This window comes from Oncorhynchus gorbuscha, linkage group LG14, assembly GCF_021184085.1.
Source record: "Oncorhynchus gorbuscha isolate QuinsamMale2020 ecotype Even-year linkage group LG14, OgorEven_v1.0, whole genome shotgun sequence".
Lineage (NCBI taxonomy): Eukaryota > Metazoa > Chordata > Actinopteri > Salmoniformes > Salmonidae > Oncorhynchus > Oncorhynchus gorbuscha.
This window is the reverse complement of record NC_060186.1, coordinates 42,158,670-42,183,255: the sequence shown is the minus strand read 5'-3', so window position 1 is coordinate 42,183,255 and position 24,586 is coordinate 42,158,670. Positions and strand designations below refer to the sequence as shown.

General features: G+C 43.8%; 1 protein-coding gene across 1 annotated transcript; it reads right to left on the bottom strand.

Moving 5' to 3' along the window:
* Positions 1–13,535: 13,535 nt before the first annotated feature.
* On the bottom strand, positions 13,536–22,159 carry LOC123995650. The gene is made up of 21 exons (XM_046299300.1): positions 22,000–22,159; positions 21,851–21,906; positions 21,683–21,763; positions 21,460–21,583; positions 20,669–20,812; positions 20,255–20,353; positions 19,987–20,148; positions 19,736–19,835; positions 19,379–19,599; positions 18,582–18,738; positions 18,179–18,399; positions 17,754–17,874; positions 17,244–17,440; positions 17,023–17,137; positions 16,652–16,821; positions 16,462–16,556; positions 16,159–16,289; positions 14,736–14,925; positions 13,912–14,053; positions 13,728–13,824; positions 13,536–13,654 (listed from the first exon to the last, which is right to left on the bottom strand). Exons 4-21 carry the CDS (start codon positions 21,460–21,462, stop codon positions 13,581–13,583), a joined length of 2,439 nt encoding a protein of 812 aa, XP_046155256.1. The 5' UTR covers positions 21,463–21,583; positions 21,683–21,763; positions 21,851–21,906; positions 22,000–22,159; the 3' UTR covers positions 13,536–13,580.
* Positions 22,160–24,586: the final 2,427 nt, after the last annotated feature.

Below are 24,586 nucleotides of genomic sequence, written 5' to 3'. Positions count from 1 at the left end.
ATAGCAATATGTTTTTAACGTTAAGGCCTATTTACATGTATATTTCTATTATTGTACCTAATTTTGGCTGTTAGGTTAAATTATTTTTTCTTCTCCAATTGCAGACAATGACCCAAAACACACTGCCGCCCGGGTTTGCATTGCAAATGAGGGCATACACTGGGTCAAGACACCAGCAGAGTAAGTAGAACTTTATGTAATAAAATAAAGCTAACTAAAAATAAATAAATAAAAGACCTACAACACCTTTGGTAGGTCTACAGTATTTCTACAAATATTTGTTAAATCTCTACATGTAGGTCTCCTGATTTAAATCCGATCAAACTTGTTTGGCATCAACTGAAAACATTCGTCCTTAACTTATTATGGCTGCAATCGCGTTAACGGGATAATTGTCACCAACAACCGCTGAATAGCATAGCGCTACATTCAATAAATATTACTACAAATATTTATATTCATGAAATCACAAGTGAAATATAGGAAAACACAGCATAGCCTTTTGTTAATCCACCTTTCGTGTCAGATTTTAAAATGATGCTTTACAGCGAAAGCAATCCAAGCGTTTGCGTAAGTTTATCGATCGCTCGACAAAACATGAAGTACACTTAGCATCAAGTAGCTCGGTCACGGAAATCAGAAAAGCAATCAAATGAATCTTTTACCTTTGATGATCTTCGGATGTTTTCACTCACGAGACTCCCAGTTACACAATAGATGTTCCTTTTGTTCCATAAAGATTATTTTTATATCCAAAATACCTCTGTTTGTTTTTGCCGCGTTGTTCAGAAATCCACCGGAAAGAGTGGTCACGACAAATTCCAAATAGTTTCCGTAATGTCCACAGAAACATGTCAAATGTTTTTTTTATAATCAATCGTCAGGTTGTTTTTAAAATATATAATTGAGCCTCCCGGGTGGCGCAGTGGTTAAGGGTGCTGTACTGCTGCGCCAGCTGTGCCACCAGAGACTCTGGGTTCGTGCCCAGGCTTTGTCGTACCCGGCCACGACTGGGAGGTCCGTGGGGTGACGCACAATTTGCCTAGCATCATCCGGGTTAGGGAGGGGTTGGCCGGTAGGGATATCCTTGTCTCATCGCGCACCAGCGACTCCTGTGGCGGTGTACAGTGTTTCCTCCGACACATTGGTGCAGCTGGCTTCCGGGTTGGATGCGCGCTGTGTTAAGAAGCAGTGTGGCTTGGTTGGGTTGTGTATCGGAGGACGCATGACTTTCAACCTTCGTCTCTCCCGAGCCCGTACGGGAGTTGTAGCGATGAGACAAGATAGTAGCTACTAAAAAAAACAATTGGATACCACGGAATTGGGGAGAAAACGGGATAAATAAATATATATATATAAAATCGATAATATATCAACCGCAACGGTCTTGTTCAGTAGGAGGGAACGGCAATGTCTGCCCAAACTCTGTTGCGTGAGCAAAACTCATGCGAACACTTGACGCGATATTATCGTTCTGGCTAGTTTTTCAACATAAAAGCCTGAAACTATATGTGAAGACTGTTGACACCTTGAGGAAGCGATAGGAAAAGGAATCTGGTTAATAACCCTTTACATGGAGCAATAGGAGGCTATGGAACATGAATTTGTCAAAGTAGAAGCCACTTCCTGGTTTGATTTTTCCAAGGGTTTCGTCTGCAATATCAGTTCTGTTATACTCACAGACAATATTTTGACAGTTTTGGAAACTTTAGTGTTTTCTATCCTAATCTGTCAATTATATGCATATTCTAGCATCTGGTCCTGAGAAATAGGCCGTTTACTTTGGGAACGTTATTTTTCCAAACATAAAAATAGTGCCCCCTAGCTTCAAGAGGCAAATAAAACTAAATGCATGCTATTCAACCGATCATTGCCCGCATCTGCCCGCCCATCCAGCATCACTACTCTGGATGGCTCTGACTTAGAATACGTGGACAACTACAAATACCTAGGTGTCTGGCTAGACTGTAAAACTCTACCGATCCTTGACTTCAGGTAATCAACAAGTCTCTGCTAGGTAAAGCCCCGCCCAATCTCAGCTCGCTGGTCACCATAGCAGCACCCACTCGTAGCACACGCTCCAGCAGGTATATCTCAATGGTCACCCCAAAAGCCAACTCCTCCGTTGGTCGCATTTCCTTCCAGTTCTCTGCTGCCACTGATTGGAACTAACTGCAAAAAACACTGAAGCTGGAGATTCCCATCTCCCTCACTAGCTTTAAGAACCAGCTGTCAGAGCAGCTCACAGATCACTGCACCTGTTCATAGCCCATCTGTATACAGCCCATCTATCTACCTCATCCCCATACTGTATTTATTTATTTTGCTCCTTTTGCACCACAGTGTCTCTACTTGCACATCAATCTTTTGCACATCAACCATTCCAGTGTTTAATTGCCATATTGTAATTACTTCGCCACCATGGCCTATTTATTGCCTTAACTCCCTTATTTGTCCTAATTTGCACTCACTGTACATAGACTTGTTTTTTTTTCTACTGTATTATTGACTGTATGTTTTGATCATTCCATGTGTAACTCTGTGTTGTTGTATCTGTCGAACTGCTATTCTTTATCTTGGCCAGGTCGCAGTTGCAAATGAGAACTTGTTCTCAACTAGCTTACCTGGTTAAATAAAGGTGAAATGAAAAGAAATTGCTGACACCTACATAGAAGCTACTACATAGCTAGTAGTTAGCTGCTACGATTCAGTGTCAGTTCATAACATTCTACTATTATTACATACAGTTGAAGTCAGAAGTTTACATACACCTTAGCCAAATACATTTAAACTCAGTTTTTCACAATGACTGACATTTAATCCTAGTAAAAATTCCCTGTCTTAGGTCAGTTAGGATCAACACTTTATTTTAAGAATGTGAAATGTCAGAATAATAGTAGAGAGAATTATATATTTCAGCTTTTATTTCTTTCAAGTGTACATACACTCAATTCGTATTTGGTTGCCATTAAATTGTTTAACTTGGGTTAAATGTTTCAGGTAGCCTTCCACAAGCTTCCCACAATAAGTTGGGTGAATTTTGGCCTATTCCTCCCGACAGAGCTGATATAACTGAGTCAGGTTTGTAGGCCTCTTTGCTCATACACACTTTTTCAGTTCTGCCCACAAATTTTCTATAGGATTGAGGTCAGGGCTTTGTGATGGCCACTCCAATACCCTGACTTTGTTGTCTTAAGCCATTAAATGTATTTGGCTAAGATGTATGTAAACGTTCGACTTCAACTGTGTTTATTGTAGATCCTAGGATACAACAATGAATAATGTGGAACAAATAAATACCATACAACTTACAATAATGAAAACCTTGTGAAACAGCTGTGAAAACCAACCTGCCAATATTTAATATTTTAATACATTAACTTTGATAGTTTTTGTTACAGTTATTATTTTATTTTCACAGGTTTGTTGTACAATCACATGGCAATCATAGACTAAAATTCTGAATTATGGTGTGTGGAATTATACCTGTCACTTGTTCTCAACAGGCAGCCAGCCTCCGAAGGGGGACCTGAAGAGTGAGACTGCACAGTCCAGGCACTGCTGCTCTCTTTGTTCTGTGTTTGTAGTGCTAGTGTTTTTTAGTTAATCTGTGTATCTCATTATATTATGAGCCCAGTATGATAGAGCAATAACTTTCTTAGCAGACAACGACAACAACAACAGTAGCTGTAGATGATGTAATGAAAAGTAGGAGGGTGGTTTGTAAAGGAGGACATCAGGTGGATCCACGTCTGGGTTTTGGGCGGAACACTTAACTCCTGGAGAACAAGAGCAGAGTTATAGGGAACAGGGTAGGAGAGAGAGACGTAAACAAGCAAACACACAGGAGAACATTTGATGGATTAGTGCAGTGTTACAAAATAAATTAACAGCGGGCAATCTCAGTCCGTGCCTGAAACCCACATCAGGTGAGGTCTCAGTGATCTGAGTACGATATTCAAAAAAAAATAGCAATTGACAAACAAGAACACTAACTCAATCACAAATTTGAAAGACTACATATATGCAATAATTTTTATGTACAATTGCATCGTTTACCTCAGTCAACAGCTGCGGCTAATTTCCATACTCAGCCTGGATTCTGATGTTGTTTGCAAAGATAATTACCTTCAGGTTGTTCTCCCACCCTTCCTGGTATCAAAAGACTTGCCTATGGCAGTCTTGTTGGTCTGGTTGGTGAATTCACCAAACATGGAAGAGGGGGTAGGAAAGCAATATCTATTAACAATGTAAGATATTGAAATATGTTTGATTATGTACCATGGAAAAACAAATTGTAAAAAATAAATAAAACAAACCATTGGTGACAGAATATAACCTACAACATATATACCCCAACCAGAATCCATGGATTACAGGCAACATTCACACTGAGCTAAAGGGTAGAGCTGCCGCTTTCAAGTAGCGTGACTCTAACCCGGAAGCTTATAAGAAATCCTGCTGTGCCCACCGACAAACCATCAAACAAGCAAAGGGTCAATAAAAGATTAAGAATGAATCGTACTACACCGGCTCCGATGCTCGCTGGATGTGGCAGGGCTTGCAAACCATTAAAGACTACAAAGGGAAGCACAGCCGAGAGCTGCCCAGTGACACAAGCCTACCAGACGAGCTGAAAAACTTCTATGCTCGCTTCGAGGCAAGTAACACTGAAACATGCATGAGAGCATCAGCTGTTCTGGATGATCACGCTCTCCGTAGCCAATGTGAGTAACATCTTTAAACATGTCAACATTCACAAGGCCGCAAGGCCAGACTGATTAGCAGGATGTGTACTCTGCAGCATGCATATCATTGGAAGAACTGGCAACGGTGTCTGTGTGGTGTCTTCACTGTACATGTTGAGAACAACCTCATTTCCAAAAGTCTGTAATACACGGAAAAAAACATGTTTCAAGCGGTAGCCAAATGCATAGTAAGACCATCATCTTTAGTCCCTGTAACTGAGAGTCTCCTCAAGAACAGTTCTTCAAAGGTAAAGTAACCTGCCTAAATGACTAAATGCTAAGCTAGCTATCACCACCACAAATTATTGATTTTCTCTGGTTCTAAAGCATATTTTGAAAATCTCAGGATTGTTGATCTGAGGATAGCATATTTATTTCATTTCATTTCGATTTTTAGAAATCGAAGTGCGTTATGGTAATGAGCTTGAGGCTGGTCAAGGCAGGTTAAACATGTCAACATTCACAAGGCCGCAAGGCCAGACACCATTAACGAACAGAAACCCTGACAGACTCCCTGAGTCTCCAAAACATGTTTCAAGCAGACCATCATAGTCCCTGTGCCCAAGAACACTAAAGTAACCTGCCTAAATGACAACAGCACTCCAGTCAGATGATGCAATTCTAGACCCCCTCCAATTTGCATACCTCACCAACAGATCCACAGATGATGCAATCTATATTGCACTCCACACTGCTTTTTCCACCTGGACAAAAGGAACACCATACTGAAAAATGTGAAAAATGCTGTTCATCGACTACAGCTCAGTGTTCAACACAATAGTGCCCTCAAGACTCATCACTAAGCTAAGGACCCTGGGACTAAACACCTCCCTCTGCAATTGGATACGAGACTTCCGCCACGCTGATCCTCAACACAGGGGCCCCTTAGGAGTGTGCGCTCAGTCCCCTCCTGTACTTCCTGTTCACTCAGGACTGCATAGCCAGGTACAATTCCAACACCATCATTAAGTTTTCTGATGACACAACAGTGGTAGGCCTGATCACTGACAACGATGAGACAACCTATAGGGAGGAGGTCAGAGACCTGACCGTGTGGAGCAAGGACAACAACCTCTTCCTCAATGTGACCAAGACAAACGAGATGATTGTGGACTACATGAAAAGGAGGACTGAGCACTCCCCCATTCTCATCGACGGGGCTATAATGGAGCAGGTTGAGAGTTTCAAGTTCCTTGGCATCCGCATCACCGACAAACTAACATGGTCCAAGCACACCGCGACAGTCGTGAAGAGGGCACGACAAGACCTATTTCCCCTCAGGAGACTGAAAAGATTTGGCATGGGTCCTCAGATCCTCAAAAGGTTTTACAGCATCCTGACGTGTTGCATCACTGCCTGTTATAGCAACTGCTCCATGTCCGACAAGCCAATAAAGAGTGTACTGCGTACGGCCCAGTACATAAACGGGGCCAAGCTTCCTGCCATCCAGAACCTCTATACCAGGCGGTGTCAGAGGAAGGCCCAAACAATTGTCAAAGACTCCAGCCACCGTAGTCATAGACTGTTTTCTCTGCTACCACATGGCACCGGAGTGCCAAGTCTAGGTCCAAGAGGCTTCTAAACAGCTTCTACCCCCAAGCCAAAAGACTCCTGAACAGCTAATTAAATGGCTACCCTGACTTTTTGCACCCCCCCTCAAGCTGCTACTACTTTCTGTTATCTATGCTTAGATACTTTAATAACCCTACCTCCATGTACATAATTACCTCAACTACCTCGACACCAGTGCCACCGCACATTGACTCTGAACCTGAAATTAAAGGAGGCTGAGCCAGGAGGGATCGGGAGACACTGTGGCCCGTTTGACGACACCCCCAGGCAGTGCCAACCAGGCAGGATATAACTCCGCTCACTTTGCCAAAGCACAGCCCCCACACCGCTAGAGGGATATCTTCAAACCACCAACTTAATACCCTGAGACAAGGCCGAGTATAGCCCATGAACATCTCCCCCACCGCACGAACCCGAGGTGGGGCACCAACCTGGACAGGAAGATCACGTCAGTGAATCAACCCACTCAAGTGATGCACCCCTCCTAGGGATGGCATTGAAGAGCACCAGGAAGCCAGTGTCATGACGTTGCCCTCTTTGAGTACAGAGAACACCATCCCCCACTCTCTGCTTCTATAACCAGACTGCTGTGGTCAGAGGTCATAAATTCCTGAGAAGACCTCATGGACACACAGTTATAGAGTCGTTTTTCATGGAGACAAATGAAATCATTCCACCTCACAGAACTTCAGCTATGAACAAATTTAATGTTCCAGAGAAAGTGTAAAAGATCAGTGAAGAATCCAGCTACAAACTGGTCCGTTTGGCACGGTGTGCCCACATTACCATAACGCTGTTTATATAATAGCCTCAGATATGAGGTTTACATCTAAATTGTTGTATAAGATGAATTAGTGAGTATGATACTGTTTGTATAATTGTGTAATATGATTGTGGACTGTTTAATGTAGTAAAATACAATTCCCTTTTGATTTGAACTCGGAGGACCACCCCTGAGCCCAGTTAGGGTCAGACAGCCCTCTTCTGCCTTTCAGAATAAAACCCAACTTTGAGAAATTATCATCAGACCAAGCTTACCTCAATTATGGCTAAAGGTTGTAGAATCTTTTAACCATACCACATGGTTAAACTCTTAGACTATCGATACCGACAGAATAAGAACAAGTCTTTGATACTAATTACTAGTCTGCAACTAGGAATTCGGTATCATTGAACTCGAAGAATGACAACCGACAAAACATCCATTCTATAACGAATGTCACTTTGAACTATCCCCTCTCACCGAGACAGAGAGGGAGAGAGACGGACAATTCTACAAAAGAAGGACTTTTCACCAGCGATCAAGACAACATACTAAGCGTAAATATATATATTGATTGCAATTGTTCCCAAATGAGTGAGCGTTCATGTGTAGTGACTTCAAGGTAAAAAAAATAACACTTCCCTTTTGTCAAACAAGCCGCCATGCCGGGGCAGCCCACTAGGGCACATTCTATCATTTCATGTAACCACATTTACTGTTTGTTTATGCATCTCTGTGAATTACTTAGGAATAAATAAATTTAAGACAATTGATGTATGGATGACTCATAGTGAAGACTGGGTTCATGCAGATAACCAACAATTTACGACGTTTGGAATGAGACGAACGTGAGGTTAAATAAATAATTAATCAGAAGACTATTGATCAGATATGAAAATATCTGAAAGGTTATATTGGGAAATTAGAACTTTGTAATCTGAATACTTTCCTTGGTGCCCCAACCTAGTTAATTACAGTTACATGAATGTTCAGTTTAATCGAGTAATTAATTACAGAGAATATTTGATAAAAACGAAGTCTTAAGTTTAATGATAGTAAAAGACACAACACCAGTGACTCAGCACCCATAATAGGGGTAGAGGCAGATAATCCCAGTGGAGAGGGGAACCGGCCAGGCAGACAGCAAGGGTGGTTCGTCGCTCCAGTGCCTTTCCATTCACCTTCACACACCTGGGCCAGACTAGACTCAATCATAGGACCCACTGAAGAGATGAGTCTTCAATAAAGACAGAGTCCGCGTCTCTCACATGGATAGGCAGACCATTCCATAAAAATGTTCCTCTATAGGAGAAAGCCCTGCCTCCAGCTGTTTGCTTAGAAATTCTAGGGACAATAAGGAGGCCTGCATCTTGTGACCATAGTGTACATGTAGGTATGTACGGCAGGACCAAATCGCAAAGATGGGTAGGAGCAAGCCCATGTAATGCTTTGTTGCAGTAAAACATTGAAATCAGTCCTAGCACTGGAGTAATATGATCATATTTTTTGGTTCTAGTCAAGATTGTTAAGCACTAACTGAAGTTTATTTAGTGCTTTATCCAGGTAGCCGGAAAGTAGAGCATTGTAGTAGTCTAATCTAGAAGTAACAAAATCATGAATACAAAGTTTGGCATTTTTGCAAGGAAACGTAGATGGAAAAAAGCTGTCCTTGAAACAGTTTGCCCTAGTTTGCTTTCTAATGATCATAATCACTGCGTCAAACAAGTTCATGAATTTATCCCTACTGAAGAGAAAGCCATCCTCTCTTGGTGAACTCTCTCTCTGTGCCCTCCCCCAATAAATATTTGGGGGTTACTTTCGGTTTTCACTCTGCGCCGACGTGTCTTTCTTTTTGACTCCATTCACCTATAGCCCTCTTCGCATTGCTCCAGCGAATCCCAGGCGGGCACCTGCACTCTCTCTGGGTCGGCCGCCCACCTGTCGATTTCTTCCCACGTCGTATACTCCATGCCTCTGCTGTCCATAACGTCCTCCCTTCGCTGTTCAAGCTGTCGCTGCCTGTTAACACGCTGCTCGGTCCGTGAGTGGTGGGTGATTCTGTAACAGCCAAGCTCATACAACACCCCTACTCAGCCGCAATCCCAATAATACAAAAACCCCAATAGACCATGGCCTAATAGTCCTCACCCAGTACCCCACAGAACTGAGGGACAGCTCGGGACTGAGGGGCAGCTCGGGGCTGAGGGGCAGCCCGGAACTGAGCGGTAGCCCGGAACTGAGGGGTAGCCCGGAACTGAGGGGAAGCCCGGAACTGAGGGGACGCCCAGTACTGAGAGAAAGCTCAGTACTGAGATGAAGCTCAGTACTGAGATGAAGCTCAGGCAGGTAGTAGGCTCAAGTAGATCCTGGCTGGCTGGCGGAACTGGAAGATTCTGGATGACTGGCAGATCTGGAAGAGACTGGTTGACTGGCAGATCTGGAAGAGACTGGTTGACTGGCAGATCTGGAAGAGACTGGTTGACTGGCAGATCTGGAAGAGACTGGTTGACTGGCAGATCTGGAAGAGACTGGTTGACTGGCAGATCTGGAAGAGACTGGTTGACTGGCAGATCTGGAAGAGACTGGTTGACTGGCAGATCTGGAAGAGACTGGTTGACTGGCAGATCTGGAAGAGACTGGTTGACTGGCAGATCTGGAAGAGACTGGTTGACTGGCAGATCTGGAAGAGACTGGTTGACTGGCAGATCTGGAAGAGACTGGTTGACTGGCAGATCTGGAAGAGACTGGTTGTCTGGCGGATCTAGAAGATCATGGCTGACTGGCGGATCTAGCTGCTCTATGCAGACTGACAGCTCTGGCTGCTTCTTACACACTGACAGCTCTGGCTGCTTCATGCAGACTGACAGCTCTGGCTGCTCCATGCAGGCTAACAGCTCTGACTGCTCCATGCAGGCTGGCAGCACCTTGCAGGCTGGCAGCACCTTGCAGACTGGCAGCTCTGGCTGCTCCGAACAGGCAGGAGGCTCCGGCAGCGCTGTAGAGAAGGAAGCCTCTGATAGCGCTGAACAGGCGGGAGACTCCGACAGCGCAGGAGGGAAGGAAGGCTCTGATAGCGCTGAACAGGCGAGGCTAACAGAAGGCCTGGTGCGTGGTGCTGGAACTGGTGCTACAGGATCGAGGACACGCACAGGAAGCCTGGTGTGGGGAGCTGCTACCGGAGGACTGGTGTGTGGAGGTGGCTCTGGATAGACCCGGACCGTGCAGGCGCACTTGAGCACCGAGCCTGCCCAAGCTTACCTGGCTCGATGCCCACTCTAGCCCGGCCAATAGGAAGGGCTGGTATGTGCAGCACCGGGCTATGCACCCGCACTGGAAACACCGTGCGCTCCATAGCATAACACGGTCTCTGCCCGGTCTCTCTAGCCCAACGGTAAGCACAGGGAGTTTGCGCAGGTCTCGTACCTGGCATAGCCATACTCCCTTTAAGCCCCCCAATAATTATTTTGGGCTGCTTTTCGGGCTTCCAACCGCGTCGCCGTGCTGCCTCCTCATACCAGCGCCTCTCCGCTTTAGTCGCCTCTATTTCCTCCTTGGGGCGGCGATATTCACCAGGCTGAGCCCAAGGTCCTTTTCCGTCCAGTTCCTCCTCCCATGTCCAATTCTCCAAGTGGTGCAGCCTCTCCCACTGCAACTGCTCTTCACGATTAACAGGGAGAGTTGGCTCAGGTCTGAACCCTGACTCAGCCACTCTCTCTCTGTGCCCTCCCCCAATAAATATTTGGGGGTTACTTTCGGTTTTCACTCTGCGCCGACGTGTCTTTCTTTTGACTCCATTCACCTATAGCCCTCTTCGCATTGCTCCAGCGAATCCCAGGCGGGCACCTGCACTCTCTCTGGGTCGGCCGCCCACCTGTCGATTTCTTCCCACGTCGTATACTCCATGCCTCTGCTGTCCATAACGTCCTCCCTTCGCTGTTCAAGCTGTCGCTGCCTGTTAACACGCTGCTCGGTCCGTGAGTGGTGGGTGATTCTGTAACAGCCAAGCTCATACAACACCCCTACTCAGCCGCAATCCCAATAATACAAAAACCCCAATACGAAATACAACAACATAAACCCATGTCACACCCTGGCCTGACCAAATATATAACGAAAACACAAAATACAATGACCAAGGTGTGACAGTGTGGCTGGCCATCCTGTCCCCGTAGGTATATATGATTGCCGAACAAGTTGGAAGAGTTGTTGAAATACTCAAGTCTAAGTATATTTGCTCTGCTGTCTCTCTCTGCATCCAGTAGCACGTTTGTATGAAGGTGTGGTTATTCAGTCAAATTGTTATGCGTCTTTGTCGAAATCAAAAATTGTTCTGAAAGCAACTTTTTTTCCGACAGAAAAGGAAGTCAAAGCGGACACCAACGAAGATAGCATCTCAGGTAAGCAGCACTGGGCTGTATTGACATATCCTAAATAATGACATGTGCTGCTTTAGATTGAAGGGTCATATCTCAGTTCTCTTTACTTTGAGAGCGAGCTGACCATGGGGGTCGAACATGTAGATATTGCCAGATGTTCACTGTGCGAGGACCAGGCCGTGGAAGCTTTATTGCTGGCACAAAGTGTCCATAACCAGAGGTAATTAAACTGTTCTGTGTTCTTTTTCCTCCGTGGAATCGGTCTGGTGTGCATGAGTTAACAAAGACATTAGGACGTCAGCTGCACACATTTCCACTGGACTGTTGCTGCCAAGTCATGGGTTAGCCTTGCTATAACAAAGTGGTGAGAAACACAGCCCTCTATATATAAATTTCTCAGGTACAGCATGTGACGCTAACACCTATTGGCATTCTTCGAGGTTGTCCTCATGGGTCTGTTTTTCAGCTTAAGGTACTCTGTAGTCACTTGTGTGTGTCAGCGGTTTTGTTGAACCCCTCCCGCATCTGAACTGGCTGACAGAGGGCACGGCCTGATGTCACTTGGTTGAGTCAGCAGGAAGTATTAAAGAGATGCTTTACATTGAAATCCCAGAGTTAATGATCCAAGATGACTGACAGTGTTAGAATAAAATGGCTTAATCATGCTCCCTCGTCTGCAGGTATATTTTGATGTGAGAGGAATCCAGTTCCGACAGCGCAATGTTGATGAACTGAGACACAACTAGGGTAGCACTCATTCATGAATCATATGCCCCCCCCCACCATATGTGCATTTAAGTACAGATGCCTTCCTTTTAACTAGGAATGTCAAGTAAGAATGACGGCCTAGGAACTGCCTTGTTCAGGGGCAGAAGGACAGATGTTTACCTTTTCTGCTCAGGGATTCAATCTTGCAACCTTCTGGTTACTAGTCCAACGCACTAACCACCTGCCCGCCCAAGATTGAACTTATAATATTTCAATTAAAATGTTCTTTCAATAAAGCGTTCCACATTCTCCACTGGTTGAAATACTATCCTGTGTCCTCAGATATGCATAGGATTTGTTTTTCCTGTGTGTAATCATTGATATCCCAGGAGCAGTAAACGCTGTAGTGTGTAATTAATACATTTAATGTACAGGCTACAAAATGGGAATCTGTGTGGTAACTACTAAAATACATGAGTATAAAGGTATATTCTACTCTAGGCTTCATTAAAGGAGGTTCATAGATTGTATGAATATTAGTTCAGAACTTTACGTTTTAGGGTCCATACACAGATCGGCTACATAAGTATTTTTAATCCGACAAGCATGTTACTTCAGCTGCATTACAAGGGAAGCTTACAATTGTGCAGTCAATGCTTTAGCCATGTAGATTCTTTACATCCGTTTCACAAGACAACAGCCTGGTTTGTTGGTTCTCAGGAGTACCTAAAAGACAAATTAAAAATTCACTAACACTAGCTAGTCAGGTAACTCGCTAAATAGCAATTTTCGTAATTTAACTTTGACCAAAAAATATAGCCGCACAAACGTTTGTACCTTCCGTAGTTCGGTCTTGGAGATTGAAGAATGCATGGGTGTCCGAGCTGTGTGCTAGTAGTTTTAAGACAGCGCGGTACATTCAGCTTGTCAACACTTCTTACAAAAACAAGTAGTGATGAAGTCAAGCTCTTCCCATTTGAGCCATGAGATTGACATGTATATAATTACAGAAGAAATGTCCATATTTGGATGGAAACCAAGCTAGAGGTATCAAGGAAAGTTGTCATTTCAGTTGAAAATTACCAACACTGCATCCAACCACAGCCCTGTTGGCCTCACTTTGGCAAAACACCATCTGCTATAACATTGAGTCACTTCATCCTACTGGACATTGGAAAGCTTGTTTTGACACCCATTTTTTGTCTTCGACAGGAAATTGGTGTGCAACACTCATCTCCCTCCGGTGGATGGTTCAGAGTTCCATGCTTACAAAAGGGTTGATTGATACACGTCAGATGACAAGCCTACTACACGCGCCTTGGTGTTAAACGCAAATCAGATACAATTAAGGTAGCTCCAACGCTTAGGATTGTTTTATATAGAATACTTTATTTGACATGTTAGAACAAGACACTACACCCAAAGAATGTATCCAGAAGAAACATATAAATGACCCTCCTCAAAGAGGTCTTTGACATGTCGTTGACCTGTTGAGAGAGAGAGAACCTATTAGTTCAGTTATGGTCTGCCAGGGTTTGAAAAGCATAAAACAAGACATACCTCTTTTCGGGTTGTCCTGATTCACACATTGTCCACTACAGGGGCCGCTAGAGGGACTACTGGCATCACAGATGACCACATCACAATGGACAAAGACCTAGGTGTCAGATTTGTTTTTATAAAAAAAGGGATGATTGCCACTCACACAATTAACCAATAAAGATTGTTGGGTGAACTTTGTTACCTGGCCACTCTGCTCAACCGCATCCTCGGCGAAGGAAAACATATAGACCTCAAAGCGTTTGACGTGAGGGGGGAAGTGGACCCTGGCATCAGCTACCACCGGGTGGAAGACCACACGGTATGGATCCTGGGGGTTCTCACAGCTGCCAGTGTAGAGAGAGGGACTAAGTTAGGAACAAGAAACCACTGCAAACACCAACCCCCTTGTGTACAAAGTATTGTGGTGGTATGACTGTCCTGTGAGAATCAGATCAATTTACAGCAGAAGTGGGTTCTTTCTCCCCCCTCCAGTATGTACTAAAGGCATGTCTTTGTTAACAGGCTTTTCCCACCAAAAATCACTACATCTTTAAAAAACATATTTCATATACAGAGAGAAGACCCAACCACCTACCTTTCCACGGCGCCATCCCATATATATACATCAATGCTTTTCCTCCAAGCTGGGGCCGGTCCGTGTGTTCAAAAATGTATCAACGATAAGTGTCCCTTATGGGACATCTTGTAACAAGCCATCATATTGTGTCAATCCGATAGGGACGTGTGTGCACGCTTACCCTGAGAGAGTCTCATTCTGATAGGGACGTGTGTAACAAGCCATCATATTGTGTCAGTCCGATAGCACATTGTAATACAAGTCTCGCTGTTAGTTTTGAGTTTGTCAGCGCAACCTGTTATTTAGACTAGATAACGTTAACATTATCTTTTACAAGCAAAGGTGTAATAAAGTTGTGAAGACATTTATTTCTCATAGCCACGGTAACCAAAGTAAATGGCCTGCCAAGCATGATGGGTTGCTAATTACTCAGGAACACAACAAGTTACCCATTAATGATGAGATTCCACCGGGGTCGGGAGTCACGGGCCTCGTTGAGGGTGGCCCAGCAGTGGTCAAGCACCAGCGCTACCCTGGGGTCAGAGGACCTGGTCAGCTCCACCTCAAAGTGCAGAGGCTGTCTCAGGTACCTCACCACTGGATAGTCCTCCTCCTGGAGGAACGTGTTATACGAGGCGTCTGGAACACAGAACAAGACAACGGGGGGTCGTGTTCAGTGGGCACCATCTGAACTTGTCCATTAATAGCTCGTTTATCATATCCTGTTGTGCCCCGATGAACACAACCCATTTATTGCCAACACCAGAGGATTCTGACAAATTCCCAAATCAGCTACTCACCGTTACTCCATAGCCACACCTATAGATCTCAGAATGCAAGAGTAATGTATCATAAGGCTTACATTTTTGGGAATGTTTTGTAAAGGAGACCGTCCAACATTCTTTTAGAGGCTAGGGGTCAAGTTAGCGCCCCCATAGGTTGAAGAGGTTGTCATTATTGGATTTAAAAAACGTGCCCGTTTTAAGCGCAATATTTTGTCACGAGAAGATGGTCGACTATGCATATAATTGGCAGCTTTGGAAAGAAAACACTGACGTTTTCAAAACTGCAAAGATATTATCTGCGAGTGCCCCAGAACTGATGCTACAGGCAAAACCTGAATTTTGAAGCTCTTTTTACTATCGTCTCCTTACATGGCTGTGAATGTGCAGTGAACGAGCTTATGCTCTCTGCCGTTCGTCCAAGATGTCTGCAGCATTGTGACGTATTTGTAGGCATATCATTGGAAGATTGGCCATAGACTACATTTGCCAGGTGTCCGCCCGGTGTCCTTTGTCTAAATTGGTGCGCAATTCTCAGTGACACTCATTTTACCATGCGATACATCATTTAAGAGTTTTGTAGAAAAACACCTTGAGGATTGATTCTAAACAACGTTTGCCATGTTTCAGTTGATATTATGGAGTCATTTTGGAAAAAGTTCAGCGTTTTTATAACTGATTTTTAGTTTCTTTTTGGTAGCCAAACATGACGCAGAAAACAGACAGATTTCTCCTGCACAAATAATCTTTCAGGAAAACTGAACATTTGCTATCTAACTGAGAGTCATTGAAAACATCAGAAGTGCTTCAAAGGTAAATGATTTATTTAATATTTTTGCAAAAATGTTGCCTGGTGATGCTAACGCTAAATGCTAGTTTTGCTATGGTAGAGAAGCATATTTTTGAAAATCTGAGATGACAGTGTTGTTATCAAAAGGCTAAGCATGAGAGCTAGCATTTTGATTTGATTTGCGATTTTCATGAATAGTTAATGTTGCGTTATGGTAATGGACTTGAGGCTGTAGTCATGATCCCGGATCCGGGTTGGCTCGACGCAAGAAGTTAAAATTCAGAATTTGTGCACGCTTACCCTGAGAGAGTCTCATTCTGACCATTAGTCGACCCGTCCCAGTCTCTGCAAAAGGCTCGTTGTCACGCGGCCTGGTCAAGAAGACCAATGTGCGAGTGATGTTGACCACATAGTAGCAGGAAACCTTTAACCTAAAAAGAGAGATGCAGGCAAATTCAATAGGGGAAACATCAACCAGTGGAGTGGACAAACTGGTAGTAGAGGCACATTTTCCCTGTATACAAAGTATTGATCTATTGGTGAAGAAGAAAATACCACCCTATAAAAGCGAACAGCTACAATTGTGATGCGTAACGCACTTACCGGTATTCCTCTGAAGACATTGTGGCATTCAGCTTCACCTCCAGGTCATCTGGCAAGGAGATTTCGTTCTCATACAGCATGACATTGTTGATAAACTATGTAGTAGAGGGGAATTGCTTATTACAGCCTGCAGAAGCAAACAGCCCATAATGACACAGTACCCATCACCTCAGGGTAATAGTCATTTCACCTTCCTGGTGGTGCCACAGGAGTTGACGGTGAAGTGGAAGTAGGCATAGCGATCGTTGCTGTAGGTGGGACCACAGGTGGGGTCGCTCAGGGTCAGCTGACCGGGGTTCAGACCGGGAACAGAATCCACCTTCACCGCCAGCGCAGTCATCGTTCCGTTAGAGAAGCACTCTTGGAGGTGGGGGATCAAAAGACAGGTAGCCATCAGACCTGAGTTATGTATTTGTGACACTTGATTGAGCACAGTAGAATAGCACCAAAAGTGCAAACCATTCCCATCTGGCACTACTATTAGACAGTATTTGCATGGAACCCAGGTTTGGTAACCATGTCAAATGACTATTTATCGGAAGTAATTGTTTGAGAACCAACCAGTCAGCGTTTTGAGGAAGCTGCAAGCCAGGGAAAAGTATTTGATGGTCATGTTGTTGTAAGGATTCAACAGAGTAACATCCAGTCTGCTCCTGATAGAGGACGAGTGAACAGACTGGGAACCGATGGGAGAGTTCATTAGTCCAATATTGTATACAGGGTAAGGAAAGCGAGGCAAGCTGCAGCAATTTAGGTTAACATGTTTTGGGAGAGCGTCGTACCTCAAACACTGCGTCCGGCGAAGAGAAGGGCAACGTGATGGTGAAGTCTCCGTCGCCCTCTGTTAAATACTGTTGAGCAAACTCATGGTTAAGCAGCCGCTTGCCAACCAAGACCACGAAAAAGGGCTCTTGGTTCCTGTAGTCCACAGTGATGTGAAACTTCTCCTGATCACAGTTGCCAGTGACCGAGGGTGGCACTACAAGGACAAACAGGGTTGTGTTCATTAAGCACAAACAGGACGGTACTACTTGAACCTGTCCAAGAAGAAACACTTGTTTTCGGTTGCAAAATGTTTTGCTACGGTGACACCGAATAAACACGATCCTGGCAAATCAGGAACAGGACAACTGGGTGAAAAACACTCTAAAGCTTAACATTCTTTGTAGAGAGACCGCATAGGAAAAACCTACAGTATGGCTAGTTGAGCTTTCACTGCCAATTTCCTGTCAGGGCAATCATTAACGAGAGGAAACCATTCAACAGTAGTTTGGCGTAGTCCAGAGACCTACCGATGTCCAGCAGTACAGCGTCCACAACGGCAGAGTGAGAGAAAGGAGCGTACTCTGGAAAGATAACCAGGCCGTAGATCAGCTGAAGAGTGAAGGTTGTGACACCTTGTTCTGCCCTTCTCTGTAGTGAAGTTAAAAGTATTGGTCAATTGATAGCATTATTGTTGTAACAGAACCTTATTCAACATCAAGTGACAAGTACATATGGGGACTATTAAAACAAACTATATATACTTAAAGTAATGTTGCCCTCATTCCTCTAAATCAAGCACTATTGATTGGCAAGTGAACGCATACAACTGCAAAAATAATGGAAACATTTGAGTAAATGAGGGATACAAAGTACATTTATATTTTGTTGGTGGCCCACTTATTAGGGCATGTACAAACCACTGCGTGTGGCTTTGCATTTAACAGAAACACACCTCCTTAAAGACCACCGGGTCTGAAAAGGGCACCTCCATCCTGAAGGTCTTAAAGTTGTCCGGGGATCTCTGCTCCTGAACATTGAAGCCTCTGGCGTTGCACTCTGCAACAGTTAGCACCATGGTGGGAAAGGTGATGTTCAGCAGCACCACATCAAGGTTGAAAGTCCCCAACTCAAGCACAAACACTGCCTGCTCAGGAACTGTGTCTAAGGGCGTGTCTGTTCATTGGCAAACAAAGGAAAACATTTTGAAATGCAGTACAGTTGAAAATTGACATTTGTTATTGGATAAGTACGGGTATTGCCTCCCCGTTTCAGTACATTTTCTTCCGTTTTGTGCCTAATGAACAAACCAGGCATCCCAAATTACCATAGGCACTATTTAACTAAACCAGACTCACAGTTGCGAACTTGTGGAGGCCTGGCCATCGGAGGTGTTGTGATAGGGAAGAGGACTTTGTAGCTGGTGTCCTCGTGTGCAACCTCCTCGATCCACAGCAACTCAAGCATGGGCTCAATGGTGTAAGTGACAAAGTACTGGTCATCCTGAATATGGCTCTGTAAGGGAGACGAGTGATGCAGTCAGGCTGTAATACACAATTGGAGTGCAAAAACAGGTCAATGTTCCTTATGCAGAATGTTAAATACAATTATTCTACCGCTTGTCTGTGTGGTTTGTCCTTCAGCCACTCGTAAAATATCCAGAGGAAAGTATTGTTTACCAGACTTTAGAGAGCTGGTAGGTATATGGTTGTCAACTTGCATTTCCGGCGGTGTGTATTTTCAAAGCAACTGACACGCAAAGTAAACACTTGCACAATATGTAAACAGCAGCCGAGTGTCGCTTGCATTCAGTTGACAGTCCCTAAAGTCAGGTAAACAATACTTTAGTGTGGATATTTGGTCTCAAATTTCAAGCGGCTAAAGGACAAACGGCAAAGACAAGCGGTAGAGTGTTTAAATGTAATTTGATGCAACATTTACACAATTTTGCAAGCCAATGTGTCAGGCTGTATACACACCCACCCAGACAATTGCTCAATAAACATTTCACACAAGACAACGTTTCTAGGAGTTTACCCATGAGAGAGAGGGCAAAGGGTTACTGCAAAGCACTGACAACTGCTGCAGTAAGGGCTCTACAAATAAGATTTGATTTAGAAATTCAACAGGAACATTTTACTCATCCAACGCTGACCTTGAAATAGCCGCCAACCGCCCCCACCGGAATTTCAACAATAATATGAGCCTCTGTGACTAAAACCGAGTAGTTTCTGGCAGCCATTTCCTCAGTGTCCAGCCTCTTAGCGTCAATTCCCATGTACACCTCCAACATGGTGAAGGCATCAGAGGAGAAAAGTGGGTCTATGTGCTTGGGCATGTACCAGGTGATCACTTCTGGAGTAAAGGCCACTGCCTCTGCAGTGAAACAAGAAGCCAACGGCACATCATAACAGAACATTTTGCAACTGAACACTACATAACACAAATGAAAGACTTGTCTGGAGCCAATTAAGAACTGGGTTTTAGGATCTTCAATTATTTCACACTCAACCTGGTGTTGGACAAACAGCCGTGGCATCTACTTGAGTAACCAGCCACTTCTGCTCAAAGAAGGTTGAGGTTGAGAGCACCCGCATCGGAACCCCAGCTACCTGTTCAGGGGGCAACCACACCAGAGCAGTGTTCAGTAGGGCACACCGTATTAACAATATGTTGCAGAGTTCAGGTAGGGCCACCATTTCCAAATGTTTGCTCTACTGAACATGACTCAGTTCATGGAGGAAGTGGAGAAAGTCAGCTTACATTCTGGAGGTATGTCTCCTCTGCATTATGAGGGCTTCTTAACACCAGCCGTGTGGGAGTGTTGGCTATTGCATAGCCCTTTCTTTGGACCTCATCCACATTCATGACCTTCTTACTAGGACTAAAGACGACTGCTGTGATGTTGTATCCTGAAGCAACAGCCTGTCTCAGGAAATGGAAACATGAATTCAACAAATTGTCAAACGCACATTGTTTAGCGCCATCCTGTCATTTCGTAATGAAATTAAAGAAACTGAAAAATGGCTACCTCAGCGCCTCTCCGGAAGTTGCCGCTCCTTGCTTTCGGGCCCCCAGTGGGCTGTTCGGGGATGGTTTGGATGTCTGGAAGAGTCCTTCTGACAGACACCTAGAGAAGAAAGGCCATTATTCCCTATGCATTTTCTCCCTCCCATACAATAGGAAATCAAGGGCCAGTTCTCAATCTGTCCACTCACCTCCTTAAATGCATTGAGAATAGGCAGAGATTCCTCACCTCTAAAGTTGTCCTATGTGCATTTTGAAGAGGCGAGTGGAATTGAGAGCGAGAGAGTCAAGACCTCTACATTGTATCGCAGAAGAAATGAAACACTGGACAGTTGTAGCTCTAGACAGATCATTTATACAAGCAGTACGACAAGCTCGACTGTAAACATGTCCATTGGGGCATGCTCTGCTCACTTGCCTCCATGTAGTTGCGGTCGCACAGAATCTCTCGGGAGGTCCAGGGGGTGTAGCTACAGGTTTTGCCCACTCTATACACAGGGTCTTCAGTCATATGGTTTCCTGGCAGCCTGAACTGCATGACCAAGCTGAACATCTTATCATCCTAAAATGAAGGGGGAAGGAAAAAAAGCCTTTCATTATATAGCAAAAAACAAATTCAGGTGACATTCATGCAAGTTATAGACTGTGGCAAAATTGGCTATATGAATGCAGCTGCCACTGTATTGAAGCCACACTACAGGAGAAGAGCTCGGTAGTTCACTTCCCCGCAGTCTGTATCAGAAAGTTGGCTGGCCCTCTGAAAGCCCTCCATAAACTTCTGCTGTACCTTACGCCATCGTTAACTTAGAGGTAAGAGATACCAGATCCAGGGGTGGCTAACAATGGAGATCCTTTTGATAGCCACAGAGTACAGTAAAACTGCTTCAATGTTTCTGGCACCGTACTTATAAATAACCTTCATGCTCTAAAATTGTATGAATTACCACCACTACAGCAACTCAGGCTTATTGAGGACCTTTTTACTGAATAATGTGTTTGTTTTCAATGATTTCATTTTTCCATCTAGTGATGCAAATATTGACTTTTATCTTGGTGTATACAGGGCTCATCTGTCAAAGAACCTGGTCTCGGCATGACTCCATGTCAAAGGTTAAATAAAATGACATTGCTACATTTTGGGTTGCAAATGCAGTGACACTGAAAGGCAAACTGTCCATTTGAAGTTCAAGCAAACACTACAGCGCTTACCATGTTTTGGGAAAAGCAGTTTTGTAGAGAAGCAAAAACATGGCATTCCCCATGGGGTCAAATTTAAAGCTCAATCCACACCGAGTAGCAAGGCCAGGCGTCAGGTTAATGATTTGTGTGTCATCTGGAAGGGATGGAGATGGTGTGAACACAATAGTTGACAAGCAATATCAAGCCATGAATTATGAAAGGAGAGAAAGAGAATCATATGAGGCAAACTCACTGAAGACAGCATCAACCTCTTCAAAAAGAGGAGCGACACTCAAACGAATAACGTTACCAAGGCATTCAGCGTGGAGGTCATCTGGAATTGGAAAGCTTAGTTAAAAATCCCAAAATATATATTGTCAAAACGCCTAGTGCTTGAATTTGCAGGGTGCAAAATGCATACTTATAAGTGTCTGTTGTGCTTGTATGCCCACAGCTGCCATCAAGAGGCAAAACAACCTGGAAGGCATTTGACAAATTTTGATTGATTAAAAGGAACACACAACTCAAATGTTTGCGTCGCATAAAACTCTTAGGCCTGCTACTACTTACCCTGAGCTAAGGAAAAGAACCATTGTAGAACAGAATTGTTGTGATAAAATACACAGCTACAGAACCTAATAGTTGACCCAAGGTTTGCAGCCTACAGCCCAGGGGTATGAAACGTTTACCCTATGACAATGGCTTCCCACACTCAGTCACATGAACCCCAAAGGGCTGCACATTTTCTTTTTATTCCCTAACCCTACAAAGCTGATTCAAATAATCAATCAGCTTTGTTAATCTGAATCAGCTGTGAAGTGTTAGGACAAAAACCTAAATGTACACCAAGTTTGGGAAACGCTGCACTGCCCCTTCTGCCCTACGAGCCTACAGGTTTTCTGTTCTAACTGATAATTAATTGCACCCACCTGGTGTCCCAGGTCTAGAGCGTCTGCTAAATGACTTAAATGTAAATGTAGATCAGTCCCCGATTAAAGGAGAACAATGAAGAAATGCAGTGGACCTGGCTTTGAGACCCAGAGGTGAGTTTGAGGGCTATAGCTGTTCCTGCTCCTCACATGTCCCTGTTTGCCACTAACAACGTAATTGAATGAGGGGTTATGTGTATAGCTGGGTGAACAGGTGTGAAATGGCTAGCGAGTTTGGGGGTTGCGAGCTAGATTTTTAATGGAATCCTAAGCATCACTCCAGTCAACGATCTCTGCGAATGTTCGATTCCATTCATTTGCTGGGCTCGCGCTAGTGTTCAGGCGTAGTCAACGTTCTTATTAAGCCGTTTTTCCGCCTTGGGTGAATTTTGACTCCTTCTATTGTCCAGCCCGTAGCTAGCCAGAACAAATTTGCGAAAGCACAACGACTATACCGTGTAGCTAAACTAAGAATGACGAGAATCATCAAGTCTATAGTTAATCTACTGGCAAGTTTGATGTACAACTACTAACATACAGATACTTAGTGCTGTGTAATGATATGCTATGTGGTTCGTAAGGACAGCGTAGCTAACAAATTGTCAGGCAACATAACGTGTAAGGCAACATACCTAGGATAGGATAAGTAATCCCTCTCACCCCCCCCCTTTAAGATTTAGATGCACTATTGTAAAGTGACTGTTCCACTGGATGTCATAAGGTGAATGCACCAATTTGTAAGTCGCTCTGGATAAGAGCGTCTGCTAAATGACTTAAATGTAAATGTAATTAGTGAGTATGATACTGTTTGTATAATTGTGTAATATGATTGTGGACTGTTTAATGTAGAAAAATAAAATTCCCTTTTGATTTGAACTCGGAGGACCACCCCTGAGCCCAGTTAGGGTCAGAAAGCCCTCTTCTGCCATTCAGAATAAAACCCAACTTTGAGAAATGATCACCAGACCAAGCTTACCTCAATTGCTAAAGGTTGTAGAATCTTTTAACCATACCACGTGGTTAAACTCTTAGACTATCGATACCGACAGAATAAGAACAAGTATTTGATACTAATTACTAGTCTGCAACTAGGAATTCGGTATCATTGAACGCAAAGAATGACAACCGACAAAACATCCATTCTATAACGAATGTCACTTTGAACTGTCCCGTCTAACCGAGACAGAGAGGGAGAGAGACGGACAATTCTACAAAAGGACTTTTCACCAGCGATCAAGACAACACACTAAGCGTAAATATATATATTGATTGCAATTGTTCCCGAATGAGTGAGCGTTCATGTGTAGTGACTTCATGGTAAAAAAAAAAACACTTCCCTTTTGTCAAACAAGCCGCCATGCCGGGTCAGCCCACTAGGGCACATTCTATCATTTCATGTAACCATATTTACTGTTTGTTTATGCATCTCTGTGAATTACTTAGTAATAAATACATTTATGACAATTGATGTATGGATGACTCATAGTGAAGACTGGGTTCATGCAGATAACCAACAATTTACGACGTTTGGAATGAGACGAACATGAGGTAAAATAAATAATTAATCAGAAGACTTTTGATCAGATATGAAAATATCTGAAAGGTTATATTGGGAAATTAGAACTTTGTAATCTGAATACTTTCCTTGGTGCCCCAACCTAGTTAATTACAGTTACATGAATGTTCAGTTTAATCGAGTAATTAATTACAGAGAATATTTGATAAAAACGAAGTCTTAAGTTTAATGATAGTAAAAGACACAACACCAGTGACTCAGCACCCATAATAGGGGTAGAGGCAGATAATCCCAGTGGAGAGTCCGGCCAGGCAGACAGCAAGGGTGGTTCGTCGCTCCAGTGCCTTTCCATTCACCTTCACACACCTGGGCCAGACTAGACTCAATCATAGGACCCACTGAAGAGATGAGTCTTCAATAAAGACAGAGTCTGCGTCTCTCACATGGATAGGCAGACCATTCCATAAAAATGTTCCTCTATAGGAGAAAGCCCTGCCTCCAGCTGTTTGCTTAGAAATTCTAGGGACAATAAGGAGGCCTGCATCTTGTGACCGTAGTGTACATGTAGGTATGTACGGCAGGACCAAATCGCAAAGATGGGTAGGAGCAAGCCCATGTAATGCTTTGTTGCAGTAAAACATTGAAATCAGCCCTAGCACTGGAGTAATATGATCATATTTTTTGGTTCTAGTCAAGATTGTTAAGCACTAAC

Excerpts from the sequence above, each read along its gene's own strand:
- LOC123995650 (XM_046299300.1), bottom strand. Across the intron at positions 19,836-19,986 it reads AGGAGACATACCTCCAGAAT|GTAGCTGGGGTTCCGATGCG; the intron begins GTAAGCTGACTT and ends CCCCCTGAACAG. Across the intron at positions 14,926-16,158 it reads CAGAATGAGACTCTCTCAGG|ACGCCTCGTATAACACGTTC; the intron begins GTAAGCGTGCAC and ends TCTGTGTTCCAG.